Genomic DNA, 13,287 nt, shown 5'->3' on the forward strand with positions numbered 1-13,287 from the left:
TATTAAAATCGGCCTTCCCCCAATTTAGAACTCTGATTTCTGGCCTATCCTTGTCCTTTTCCATAACAACCTTGAATCTGACAAAGTTATGATCAATATCTGCAAAATGTTCCCCCACTGATACATCTACCACTTGCCCAGCTGCATTTCCAAAATTAAGTCCAGGACCGCCCCCTCTCTTATGGGACCTTCTACGTACTGGCTTAAAAAGCTCTCCTAGATGCATTTTAAGAATTCCGCTCCATCTAAACCTATCACACTATAACTAACCCAGTTAATCTTGGGGAAGTTGAAATCCCTCACTATTACTACCCTATTATTTTTACACTTCTCTGAAATTTGCCTACATATCTGCTCTGTTATTTCTCTCTGACTGTTTGGGGGCCTATAGTACACTCCCAGCAATGCGATTGCTCCTTTTTTGTTTTTAAGTTCTACCCATATGGCTTCATTTGAAGAGCCTTCTAAGATGTCATCCCTCCTTACTGCTATAATTGATTCCTTGATCAATATTGCAATACCCTCTTTTACCTCCTTCCTTGTCTCACCTGAAGACCCTATACCCTGGAATATTGAGCTGCCAATCCTGCCCCTCTCTCAACCATGTCTCTGTGACAGCAATGGCATCATACTTCCATGTGTTAATTTGTGCCCTCAACTCATCTGCCTTATTCATCAGAGTCCTTGTATTAAAATAAATACCATTCAGCCTTGCCAAACTCCCTTGTGCCTTAACTAACCTATAATATCTTATGTTCTTAAGATCAGATATTACAACAGCCAATCCTTCTCCATTCATCACTTCTTCCTATCTATGATAAGTGATTCACCCCAAGGTCTCCAAATCACCAAAAACGCCCAAAATGCTGTTACTTGTGTTAATGCTTGCTTCAAGTTATGCTGGTGATGCAGAATGCAAAACTCATCCAAATGTTCAACTTGCTGTTCCTAATCTTCAGCCGCACTTGTGTAAAGAGCCTTGTAAATGTAAAGAGAAGAGAGCTCTTTAAGAATATGTGATGTTGCTGCATAAACAATCTATGCTACTTTTTGTTATGTAGATCAGTTACTGCTTTATATACTCATAAATAAACTTCACTCATTTTTAGTTTTAAAGTACACCTTATTTTCAATTATCCTCACTTAGGGTGCCAAACTTTTGTTGAATTCAAGGCAGTGTAGGAGTGAGGCAAGAGTGCAGCTTGGAACAAGGTGGGGGGAGCAGGTTAAGAATGGAATTGATGTCCACAATATACAGTGTTGAAATCAATTAAACAAAAAGAAAGGATAGTATATTGCTCACACCAACAGTCAGACGACAGAAAATGCTTTCTGTAACCCAGCCTGCATTTCTAATGTGAGTATAATCAAGATATTTACCAAACAGCTAAAAACAGACCTACGTTTTCAAAAATGCACAGGTGGTTATTCTTCCTTATTTTAATACTTTGATCATTGCAATCAACAGAATAAATTGGTATTCAAATCATTTGCAAGCCACATGTTTCCTCAGAATCTTAAAAGTCTTTAAACTTACAAAAAATCAACTGCAGAACCCACTGCACCACCACCACTTACCCCCCCCAACCCCAACCGACACTAACCCCTGCCCAAAATCAAGAAGTAAAAGTAGAATATTCCAGTGGTTTAAAATTTTTAAGAGAACAATGAACCCACACAATGCAGCAGTAGAACCCAACATCCTCACCAGCCTGCTCTATATTGCTTTGTTTTAATAGTAGTTTAATAGAGAGAGGCGAGGTGGGGCGGGAACGGGGGCGGGGGTGGGAGTTGGGGGTGGCGGTGGGGGAGAGACAGTGGCAGCAGCAGTGTACTAGTATTGTCACTGGGCTAGTAACCCAGAGACTGAGGACTTGGGTTTGAATCCCAACACAGAGGGTGGAAGTTGAATTCAATCAATAAAAATCTGGAATTAAGAATCTAATGATGACCAAGGTGTAAAAACCCATCTGGTTCACTAATGTCCCTTTAGGGAAGGAATCCTGCTGTTCTTACTTGGTTTGGACTACATGTAACTCCAGAACCACAGCATTGTGGTTGACACTTAAATAGCCTAGCCACCTCAGCCTAGTTGACCCTGCAAAGTCCTCCTTAATAACATTTGAGGGCTTTTGTCAAAATTGGGCGAACTGTCTCACAGACTAGTTAAGCAACAGCCTGACATTGTCATACTCATGGAATCGTATCTTACAGACAATGTCCAAGACACCACCATCACCATCCCTGGGTCTGTCCCACCAGCAGGACAGAGGTAGTGGCACAGTGGTATACAATCGGGAGGGATTTGCTCTGGGAATCCTCAATACTGACTCTGAAGCCCATGAAGTCTCATGGCATCAGGCCAAACATGGGCAAGGAAACCTACTGCTGATTACCATGTACCACCACGCCCTCTTCAGCTGATGAATCATTACTCCTGCATGTTGAATGCCACTTGGAGGAAACACTGAGGGTGGCACAGAATGAACTCTGAGTGGGGGATTTCAATGTCCATCACCAAGAGTGGCTCAGTAACACCACGACAGACCAAGCTGGCCAGGTCCTAAACGACATAGCTGCTAGACTGGGTCTGCAGCAGGTGGTAAGGGAACAACCAAGAGGGCAAAACGTACATGAGCTCATCCTCACCGACCTGCCTGCCACAGTAGTATCTGCCCGTAACTGTATCCATAAGAGTCACCACCACACAGTCCTTGTGGAGACAAAGTCCAGTCATCACATTGAGGGTACTCTCCATCATGTTGTGTGGCACTCTCACCTTGCTGCATGGGATAGATTTCGAAAAGATCCAGCAACTCAAGACTGAGCAACTATGAGGCACTATGGGCCATCAGCAGCAGCAGAATTGTATTCAACAACAATCTATAACCTCATGGCCCAGCATATCCCCAACTCTACCATTACCGCCAAGCTAGGGATCAACCCTCGTTCAATGTACACTGCAGGAGGGCATGCCAGGAGCAGCACCAAGCATACCTAAAAATGTGGTGTCAACCTGGTGAAGCGACAACACAGGACTATATGCGTGCCTTTTATGACACAGCCGATGGTAAGGGCTGAGTTGTTCAAATCCCAGAGGGAAACTTGAAACAATGCAATGAGCCTCATGGCCGAGCACCATGTGTCCTCCATGGAGAGAGTGGCAATTCTCATGGAGAGGCTCCTCCAGGAGACCAAACAGGGCTTCCTGGGGATGCGCTTGGACCAGCAAGCCCTCACATCGGCATTGATCTCAGCTGGTCAGTGCCAGTGTGGGAGATGGCCTGGGCACCAAGTTTCCCAGCTTGGTGCCCATCCATCTACAGTGAGCAGGGAGGTCCGAAGCGACTTCACATCGGCGCAGCAGCTGCCTGTCGTCTCTGCGGGCTCCTCTCAGGGCGCTCCAGATGAGGGCAGCAGGTCCTCTACCCTTCTGCCAGTGACTGTTGCATCTGATGAGGCTGCAACAACTGGGGAGATCCCAGCTGTGGAACTGGCTGCTCCTTCCCAGGCGGGGCCAGCACAGGCTCCACGTGCCAGAGGATGGCCGCCAAGGTTATCGAGGCCAACAGGACAGCACAGTAAGCAGGCTGTCTCAGATGCCAGTGCCAGCAAAGGGACAGCACCTAGATGTAGCACCCGAAAGCATAAATTTAAGGCACCTTAGGCACATCACGGGTTCTTCACTGGTGCTTTTGTGTTGCCTCGCAATGAGGTCATGATTAGTTGGTGTGGTGTTTAACACCTTTGTCATTTTGTTTCCTTAAGTTCATTTTGTTATATCATTAAATTTAGACATGTGACCAAGGCTGATGGTGCCTCTTTTCCTCTGCAAGTGGATGGTTACCCATGATGTTATGAGTTGTGTCACATTGAGCTTTATTGACAAGGCCCTTAGTTAATGTTCCTATCCAGGCAGATTTAGCACTAAGGATTGAGTATGGAGCCTGCAGCACAGGCTTTTGCGGGAGGTCCATCTGTGGTGCTCTTGCTGAAGGTTCATTGGATTAAAACCTTCCCTGTGTCCTTGCCTCCCTGGAGTATGCCCAGGTCAGCGTCTACCCCTTCAGCATTTTCCTGTGTGTGCTCATCCTCAGATTCACTGCTGGACTCATCATGTGCAGCCGCAGCAACTACTTCTACATCTTCTTCATCCACAGCGTCGCCCCTTTCCAGCGCAAGATTGTGGAGAGCGCAGCATGCAACCACTAGCAGCGACATACGATCTGGGGGGTACTGGAGCGCGCCCCCTGAGCGGTCCAGACATCGGAAGTGCATCTTGAGAAGACCGATGGTTCTCTCCACCACAGCCCTTGTGGTGCCGTGGCTCCTATTGTACCGCTGCTCAGCTTCTGTTCATGGCAGAGAGGCGTCTTGAGCCACTTTCTGACAGGATAGCCCTTGTCACCCAGCAGCCGTCCATCCAGCTGCGCTGGAGCACTGAAGAGACCCGGCACCTGGGAGTGTCTGAGGATGTAGGCGTCGTAGGAGCTGCCTGGCTACCTTGCACAGACTTGAAGAATCAGCATCTCGTGATCACACACTATCTGCACATTCATGGAGTGGAAGCCCTTCCTGTTGACAAAGGCACTGGGCTCACCTGCTGGCGCCTTGATGGCCGCATGTGTGCAGTCTATTGCACCCTGGACCTGGGGGAAGCCAGCAATGGCCGTGAAGCCTCTGGCTCACTCTGTCTGGCTGGCCTGGTCCCAGCGGTAGTGGATGAACATCAATGCACGCCTGAATAGAATGTCTGTCACCTGCTTGACACAAGTGTGGACAGCTGATTGAGAGACACCGCAGAGATCACACACCAAGACCTGGAAAGAGCCAGAGGCATAGAAGTTGAAGGCAGCCGTGACCTTTAGAGCCACTGCCATGGGGTGTCCATCCATATAGTTAGCGAAGATCTCAGGGCCTATCATCTGACAGATAGAGTTGACTGTCTCCCTTGAGAGATGGAGCCTCCTTTGGCACTGCACCTCAGACATTTTGAGGTAGCTGCTTTGCCGCCTGTGTACCCTGGCAGCAGGATAGTGGTGTCTTCTGCGGCCCCTTGCGCCTTGGACTTACTGTTGGCCCTGCACCTGTTGTGCCTGCGCCTCTCCTCCCAAAGATGGCTCCCCAAGAGGCTGAATGTGCACTCCTGGCCTCTTCCCCGTTCTGGCCCTCCCTTCCTCCGCAGAGGAGGTGCCTTCAGTGGAGAACACAACTCCCATTCCCAGCTTAAGGGAAAGCTTCCTGAAACCTGCAAGCCCCAAAAAGGATCTTCACTGAAGAGTGTTGAGCTGAAGGTTGTGAGTTCTATCCAAGCAGCTGGTATGAGCTGAAGTATTTCTGTTCACACAGGCAAGTATCAGTAACTTTCCAAATTAAATATCTGACTGAGCACATTTGTGACCCCACTGACCCCTCTTACCCCACCCGTGGATGAGGCTTATACAAATGTGTCGTACCCGCCTGCCCATTGCGCCCGTGCGATGACCTGAAGATCGCACGGGCCTCGAAAAATCACTGTCAATTGGTGCCTCATGGGCCTTAAGTGCCTCGTTAATTAATGGCGGGCGCACATCAGAGATCATCGCATGCCCGTCCACCGAAATATCGCGATGGTGCGCGGTGATGTTGGGACGCTCGCCCAACGTCACCATGCGTCGATGTGCGGGGCCCGCCCCCCGCACGCCAACGGGAAAACTCTGCCCATAGACACTGACACCACTAAACTCTATTTTTAAAAAATAATTTTCAATAACATTATAGACATTAATCTCTTCATGACAGTGCCAAACAGCATAAGCAGCAAGTGATAGACAGAGCTAAGCAATTCCACAACCAACAGATTAGATCAGACATGCCACATTCAGTCTTGAATGCTGCTGGACAATTAGACAACTCACTGGAAGAGAAGGCTCCATAAATATCCCCACCCTCGATGTTGGGGGAGCCCAGCAGCTCCGTGCAAATGATAAGGCTGAAGCATTTGCAACACTCTTCAGCCAGAAGTGCCAAGTGGATGATCCATCCTCTGGAGGTCCCCAGCATCACAGATGCTAGTCTTCAACCAATTCAATTCACTCCACTCCACGTGATATCAAGAAATGGCTGAAGGTACTGAATACTGCAAAGGCTATGGGCCCTGACAATATTCCACAAACAGCTCTGAAGACTTGTGTTCCAGAACTTGCTGTTCCAGTACAGTTATAACACTGGCACCTACCCGGCTATGTGGAAAATTGCCCAGGTATGTCCTGTACATAAAAAGCAGGACAAATCCAACCTAGCCAATTACCACCCCATCAGTCTACTCTCGATCATCAGTAAAGCGATGGAAAGGGTCATCAACAGTGCTATCAAACAGCACTTGCTTAGCAATAGCCTGCTCACTGACGCTCAGTTTGGGTTCCGCCAGGGACACTCAGCTCCTGACCTCATTAAAACCTTGGTTCAAAGATAGACAAAAGAGCTGAACTCCATAGGTGACAGCATCAAAGCAGCAATTGACCGAAATGTGGCATCAAGGAGCCCAAGCAAAACTTGATTCAATGGGAATCCGGGGGAGAACTCTCCACTGGTTGGAGTCAAAGGAAGATGATTGTGGTTGTTGGAGATCAATCATCTCGGTTTCAGGACGTCACTGCAGGAGTTCCTCGGGTAGTGTCTTAGGCCCAACCATCTTCAGCTGCTTCATCAATGACCTTCCTTCCATCATAAGGTCAGAACGGGGGTGTTCGCTGATGATGGCACAATGTTCAGCACCATGTGTGATTCCTCAGGTACTGAAGCAGTCCATGTCCAAATGCAGCAAGACCCAGACAATGTCCAGGCTTGAGCTGACAGGTGGTAAGTAATATGTGAGCCACACAAGTGCCAGGCAATGACCATCTCCAACAAGAGAGAATCCAACCTTGACATTCAATGGCATTGCCATCACTAAATCCCCCACTATCAACATCCTTGGGGTTACCATTGACCAGAAATTGAACTGGACTAGCCATTATAATGCTGTTCCTATAAGAGCAGTTCAGAGGCTAGGAATCTTGTGGTGAGTAACTCACCTCCTGATTCCCCAAAGCCTGTCCACCATCTACAAGGCACAAGTCAGGAGTGTGATGGAATACTCTCCACTTGCCTGGATGAGTGCAGCTCTAACAACACTCAAGAAGCTTCACACCATTCAGGACAAAGCAGCCCGCTTGATTGTTACCCCATCCACAAACATTCACTTCCTCCAGCACCGATGCACAGTGGCAGCAGTGTGCACCATCTACAAGATGCACTGTAGGAACTCACCAAGTCTCCTGAGACAGCACTTTCCAAACCCACAACTGCTACCACCTAGAAGGACATGGACAGCAGACACATGGGAACACCACCACCTGGAAGTTCCCCTCCAAGACACTCACCATCCTGACTTGGAAATATGTCGCCGTTCCTTCATTGTCGCTGGGTCAAAATCCTGGAACTCCCTTCCTAACAGCACAGTGGGTGTACTTACACCACGTGGACTGCAACAGTTCAAGAAGGCAGCTCACCACTGCTTCTCAAGGGCAATAAGGGATAGGCGATAAATGTTGACCTAGCCAGTGGTGCTCACATCACTTGAACGAATAAAAAAAGCAGATGGAGGCCCCAAGTGTTATGATTCCTCCAGAGTCCTGAACTGAAGCCTGTTCTTTCTGTCGAAGCAGCTCTGAAGCGAAATGAAATTGTCCTGTTCACACAAACAAGTAGCAGTAAGTAATAAACTAAAGTTCTAAAAACTCGCATTAGCAAGCCCACTCGCCCCTCTTATCCCACCTGTGGATGAGGTTTTTAAAAATGTGGCCTACCCATCTGCCCGTTGCGCCCGTGCGATGCACTGAAAATCACATGGGCTTTGAAAAATTGTCTTCAGTTGCTGCCTCAAGGGCCTTAATTGGCCCATTAATTAATGGCAGGCGTGTCTTGGAACTCATAGCGCGCCTGCCTTCTGAAATATTGCAATGGCGTGTGGTGACATCAGGACGCATGCCCAACGTCATTGTGCGTCATTTTATGCGTCAGCGTGTCGGGCCGCCCCCGCACGCCGACTGGAAAATTCTGCCCATGAAGTTTTACCATGGGAATGCCACCTGATCAACTGTTTTCTCCGATACATTTTTGGCATTCAATTGTGGCTTTAGTTAACTTCAGCTGTATCTGATACCTTTACATGCAATCTTGCCATGGTTTTATACTTTATGGAATATTTATTGTTGAGGCTACTTTCCCTTTGTACCTTTATTAAAACATTCAGATTTTAGCTTACTCTCCTATTAATGAAAAGGACATAAGATTTTTTGACTATATATTTAAATAACTTAATTTTTCTTTCCTATTAATTATTTCCATCAACCAGCACATCCCAATCTCCATTTCTGAAACCTTTCTTTATACCTGAAAATTTAGTCCATTTTTACAGCAGGTACCAAGTTGTCTATTGTAATAATTTTCACAACCAAATGAAATCTGGTGATATGATGACTATTGATATGAATTGAGGGGTTGTTAGGACATGGAATGTCCCCACCAGAAACAGTGGCAGGAATAGAATCCATCATGTTTCATATCTGAAATAAAAAAAATAGAGGAGTATGGGGATTGGGATGGCATGGGGAGTTCTTTCTGACAGCTGTGCAGTTACAGTGATGGGCTGAGTGGCTTCCTCCTGTGCTGTGAAATTTTATGGTTCCTACATGGAAATCGGATATCATCTCAGGAGTACTGCTACTGATTAAATCTGTTACTTCCCAACATGTTGAGTAAGGAAGAAATTCTTACCTGCACCTGCCATCCTATCTATTGAATAAGGTAACAAACCCTAATTTCTGACCAATTATCATTGTTTCATAATATACATTGCCTTTTCATTTTAGGTATTGTGGTTGTGCTTCAAATAGGATAAGTGAAATGATTGACAAAACTTCTGGGGTCTAAAGAATCCTCTATACTCCTGGAGCATTTGTCTTTACATGACCCAAGTTTTGATCCTTATAAAATATTTATCAGGTTGGGAAACCTAAAGAGGTTCGCAGCCCTGGTACTGAGATTCTATAATAGAGGCCATTGCCTGATTCGCTCCTGCTTGCGATAACACAAAGGAAGAAAGGGTATTAATTGAAAAGCAGAATACATTGCTCTTTCTGAGGGTATGAAGGCTTGAAGTGGACTGACGACCTCAACCCAGTGCTAGGGTGTGGGATTTACCTGCAGAATGTGCTTCTCTCCCCTGGTGAGCTGGTGGCACACTCCTGTACACCACATCCTGCTGCGATGATGGCTACCCCAGTTGCCAACTACATTGCAGTGCCAGGAGGCGCCCCCCTGGGTGGAGACTGTTGTCAGGGTCGGCTCACTCCTGAAGGAGAGGGCCCGTTTACTGGATACAAATGGGTCTGCCGCACACACACACTCACTCTCTCACTCCCCTCCCCACCACGCACACACACAGCAGTCAGCCTCTTCCTCCCATGCAGCCCCACCCCCGATCTTGGGGGTGTTTCACTCCCAGGCCTCCCAGCCAGCCTCTCGTCCGTGGGGCCCAGGGCCTCGCAGCCAGCCTTTCCTCAGCAGGGCCCTGGGCCTCGCAGCCAGCCTCTCCTCACTGAGGCCCAGGGCCCCCGCAGTCAGCCTCTGTTCCCCGGGGCCCTGGGCCTCCGTTCCCCCACACTTTGCTCCCTGAGCACTGGTTGGAAGTGCGGGAGTGCTACTCCGCAGTGCTCCGGCAGCACTACACCACTGCTGCAGTGTCCAGGGGTTCAACCTTTAATTCCGGGGCAATCTTGGAAATGACAACCCAAACTGGGGCTTAGGATGGACGCTTGAGCTGTGGCAAGTTTTTAAAAGACCATTCCACTGATTCAATATTTGAAGTTTGAGATATGCGTTGAATTGAAATGCTACTTTCTAAACATTAAATTTGTAATTGTTTATAAAAGTGAGATCACAGGAAAAGTGACTGTGTTACTCGATAACAGAAGAACAATGGGGAGAAAACCCAAGGTTGCCAACCGTGATTAAATGTATTCCTGAAGATTTCATCAGATTACTTGCCTTACACTCCAGCCACTAGTCAGCCAATACATCCATCCTTGTGACACATTGCCTACACCAAATACTGCGGTGCTGGAAATCCAAAATAAAAACAGGAAATGCTGGAAAAACTCAGCAGGTCTGGCAGCATGTGCGGAGAGAGAAACAGAGATAATGGGCAGGATTTTGCCCTTGGTGGGTGTTATCGGCAGGGTTGGTTGGGCAACTGCCCGCCACCCGCGATTGGCTCCACTCTGCGATTTCACGCGGGCAGGCCAATTAAGACCCGGTCTGCGTGAATCGCAAGCGGCAGTGCTGAGCGCTGCCTGTACAGGTGGGGGGAGGAGGGAGAGCTGGGCTTAGTGCGCAGTTCGTGCATGCGCGCAAAAGAGCGCTTCAACCTCCCTGAGACATGGAGCTGCCTCAGGGAGATTGAAGCACTTTTTAAAAAAATTAATAAAGACAGAAAAAATTTAATAAAACATGTCCCCTCATGTGAGATGGGACACGCTTTTAATTCCAAAATAAAGTTTTTATTTAATGTTTATTTGCTTTAGGAAACCTCATCCAGCTCATGGATGAGGATTCCTAAAAAACGTAAAGGCCGCTTGGCCTTTTTGCCTGCCCGCCAACCGTAAGGTTGGATGGGCAGTGTAAATTTGAATTTAATTAACTTGTCAATGGCCTTAATAGGCCTTTTAATTATCGGTGGGCACGCTGCCGACTCCAGTGTGCATCTGCTGAACGAAATATCATGCAGATGTTGGGACACACGCCTGACGACATCGTGTGTCATTTTACGCTCGGGCGTGTCAGGCATGCACACACATGCCGAGCGTAAAATTCTGCCCAATTTTTCAAGTCCAGTATGTCTCTTCTTCGGAACTGTCATTACCAAATTGTATGATGCTTGACTGTAAGCCAAACAGCCTTTCTCCCTATTTCCAATATTTTTATATCTGGTAAAATGTTCAAAGAAAGTGAAAAAAATCATTTTTTAATAATGCCTCGATTCTTTTTCCAGGGTTGCACAGAGCAATGTCCTGAAGATTTCTTCAATTCCTGGAGGAGAGCAAGGGATGGAAGTTGGCGTCGGTGGGGAGAGCGGGGTGGCCACCTTGGTAAGGGAATTTCAACGCGGTAGGTGGCCATCTTTGTAAGGGATGCAAAACGCGGCGGTGACCATCTTTGTAAGGGCCTCGCAAAGCGGTAGGTGGCCATGTTTGTAAGGGAGGCACTGCGGGGCGGACGGCCATCTTGATAATATATCAGCTGTTGGTATGCGGGTCATTTCGGCAGATTTGCTGGCGAACCGGCGGCCATCTTTGTAAAGGGGTCATTCACGCGGAGATCGGCCATATCAAGAACAGGCAGCTTTTGGTGTGTTGCACTGTTTCTGGTCCTCCAGCTGAGTTCTGTCTTAAAGTCGGAGGGGCACGTGGCACAGCGCGATTTAAGTAACCGTTTTCCTCCCCGACCATGGAGGCGGAGGTGGAGAGGCTGAGGGATGAACTGCTCAAGAAGGAGCAGGAGGTGGAGAGGTTGAGGGCAGCGGTCGCACGCCTGCATCAGGTACAGAGTGTCCGCTCCATCAGACTTTACTGAGAAGCTATCTATATTTCATCAATGCCCTTACTCCGAGGGAGGATTAAATGCAACAAACGATTTTAATAAATATTGGCAATAGGTTCCTCCTGCTTCCTCCCGATCCGTCTGAAAACTGAAGTTGAATAGATATATTGGGCAAGGTTAAGATTACACACCAAGTCAAGTGGATGGAGTTGAGATACAGATCAGTTATGCTCTAATCTAACGCTGGAATTACTTTATAGAACTGAATGATTCCTGTCTCTATAGTCCTTCCACTGTGTTGTTCAACTGTTTTGCGTGGGAACACCACCATCTGGAAGTTCCCCTCCAAGCCACCCACCGTCCTGACTTGGAAATATATCACCGTTCCTTTACATCACTTGGTCAAAATCCTAGAACTCTATTCCTAACAGCACTGTGGGTGTATCTACACCACATGGATTGCAGCAGTTCAAGAAGGCAGCTCACCACCACCTTCTCAAAGGCAATTTGGGATGGCCAATAAGTGCTGGCCTAGCCAGCAATGCCCCCACCCCATGGATTAATAAAAAGAACCTGGCTGTTGATGGACAAGAACTTAATTTATCAGCAAGACCTAAGCCATTCTGTTTTCCCACCTAAAACACTCCTGTCCCTTTCAGGTTTATTCTTCAGAATGAATTCAGCATGTTTTGCCCTCAGCAGAATTTAAAGCTAGACATCCTTGCCACTATCAAGATTGCCTATTTCAAACCTTAGCATTACCCTTCCTCAATCATAGTGCTACTAAATGCGTTGTCGCCTGCAGAGTTCACCTTGTTGCCTTCTTGAGTTTTGCTCAATGGAACTCATCCTCAACTTGGCTGCTTGCATCCTCTCCCACACTTAAGTCCCATCCTCCTGTTCTCTGTTATCCAGTACATTAGCCACACATAAGATAAAAGCAAAATACTGTGGATGCTGGAAATCTAGAACAAAAACAAAAATACCTGGAAAAACTCAGGTCTGACAGCATCTGCGGAGAGGGATACAGTTAACGTTTCGAGTCCGTATGAATGAATGATGACTCTTCTGATGAAGAGTCATATGGACTCGAAACGTTAACTGTGTCCCTCTCTGCAGATGCTGTCAGACCTGCTGAGTTTTTCCAGGTATTTTTGTTTTTGTTGCATTAGCCACACATGCAAGTTTGTGTTGTGTATTCTGTATTTCATCAGTTACTGTTAAATTATTATTTGCTAACATGGGTGAAAATGCCAAACTACAGCACTGTACAAACTGTAGCAACATTTCATGGAAGTGGAGCTGTCAATGTGGTCAACTCTCACAACTGGACTAACTGATCCAAACCAGCAAGAGAAAGCAAGTCCAACCAACAAGGCATGTTACAGCAAAGGGCAGCTAATCACTTTCTGAATAGAGAACGGGGGTGGATCTGGTGGGTCTCGTTGTGTGAAGCAGTGTTCTTAGTAATTACCTTGAAGTCAAAATACTGTTTAATGTTGCTGGACAAAAACCTAGAGCTGCACTAACATGTGCTCTGTCTAATAAGAATTCCAAACTTTGGTGAAAGAGAAAATCTGGAAAGTTTTTTCCCTAAATGATGTAGATGTTAAGTAAATGTACACGTGAAGTGCATGCAACTTTATTTTGTGTAAAGTGTTTTCT

The 13,287-nt window shown here is 46.9% G+C and overlaps 1 protein-coding gene across 1 annotated transcript in view; it reads left to right on the top strand.

The window, feature by feature from the left end:
• Nucleotides 1-11,389: 11,389 nt before the first annotated feature.
• The window catches only part of mocs3 (molybdenum cofactor synthesis 3), a 63,570-nt gene continuing 61,672 nt past the window's right edge, over nt 11,390-13,287 (top strand). The window contains exon 1 of the mRNA XM_078557290.1: nt 11,390-11,622. Coding sequence (XP_078413416.1) covers nt 11,530-11,622 — 93 coding nt within the window. The 5' untranslated portion in view covers nt 11,390-11,529. The remainder of the gene's footprint in view (nt 11,623-13,287) is intronic.

The sequence above is a fragment of the Cetorhinus maximus genome, chromosome 14 (assembly GCF_964194155.1).
Source record: "Cetorhinus maximus chromosome 14, sCetMax3.hap1.1, whole genome shotgun sequence".
Lineage (NCBI taxonomy): Eukaryota > Metazoa > Chordata > Chondrichthyes > Lamniformes > Cetorhinidae > Cetorhinus > Cetorhinus maximus.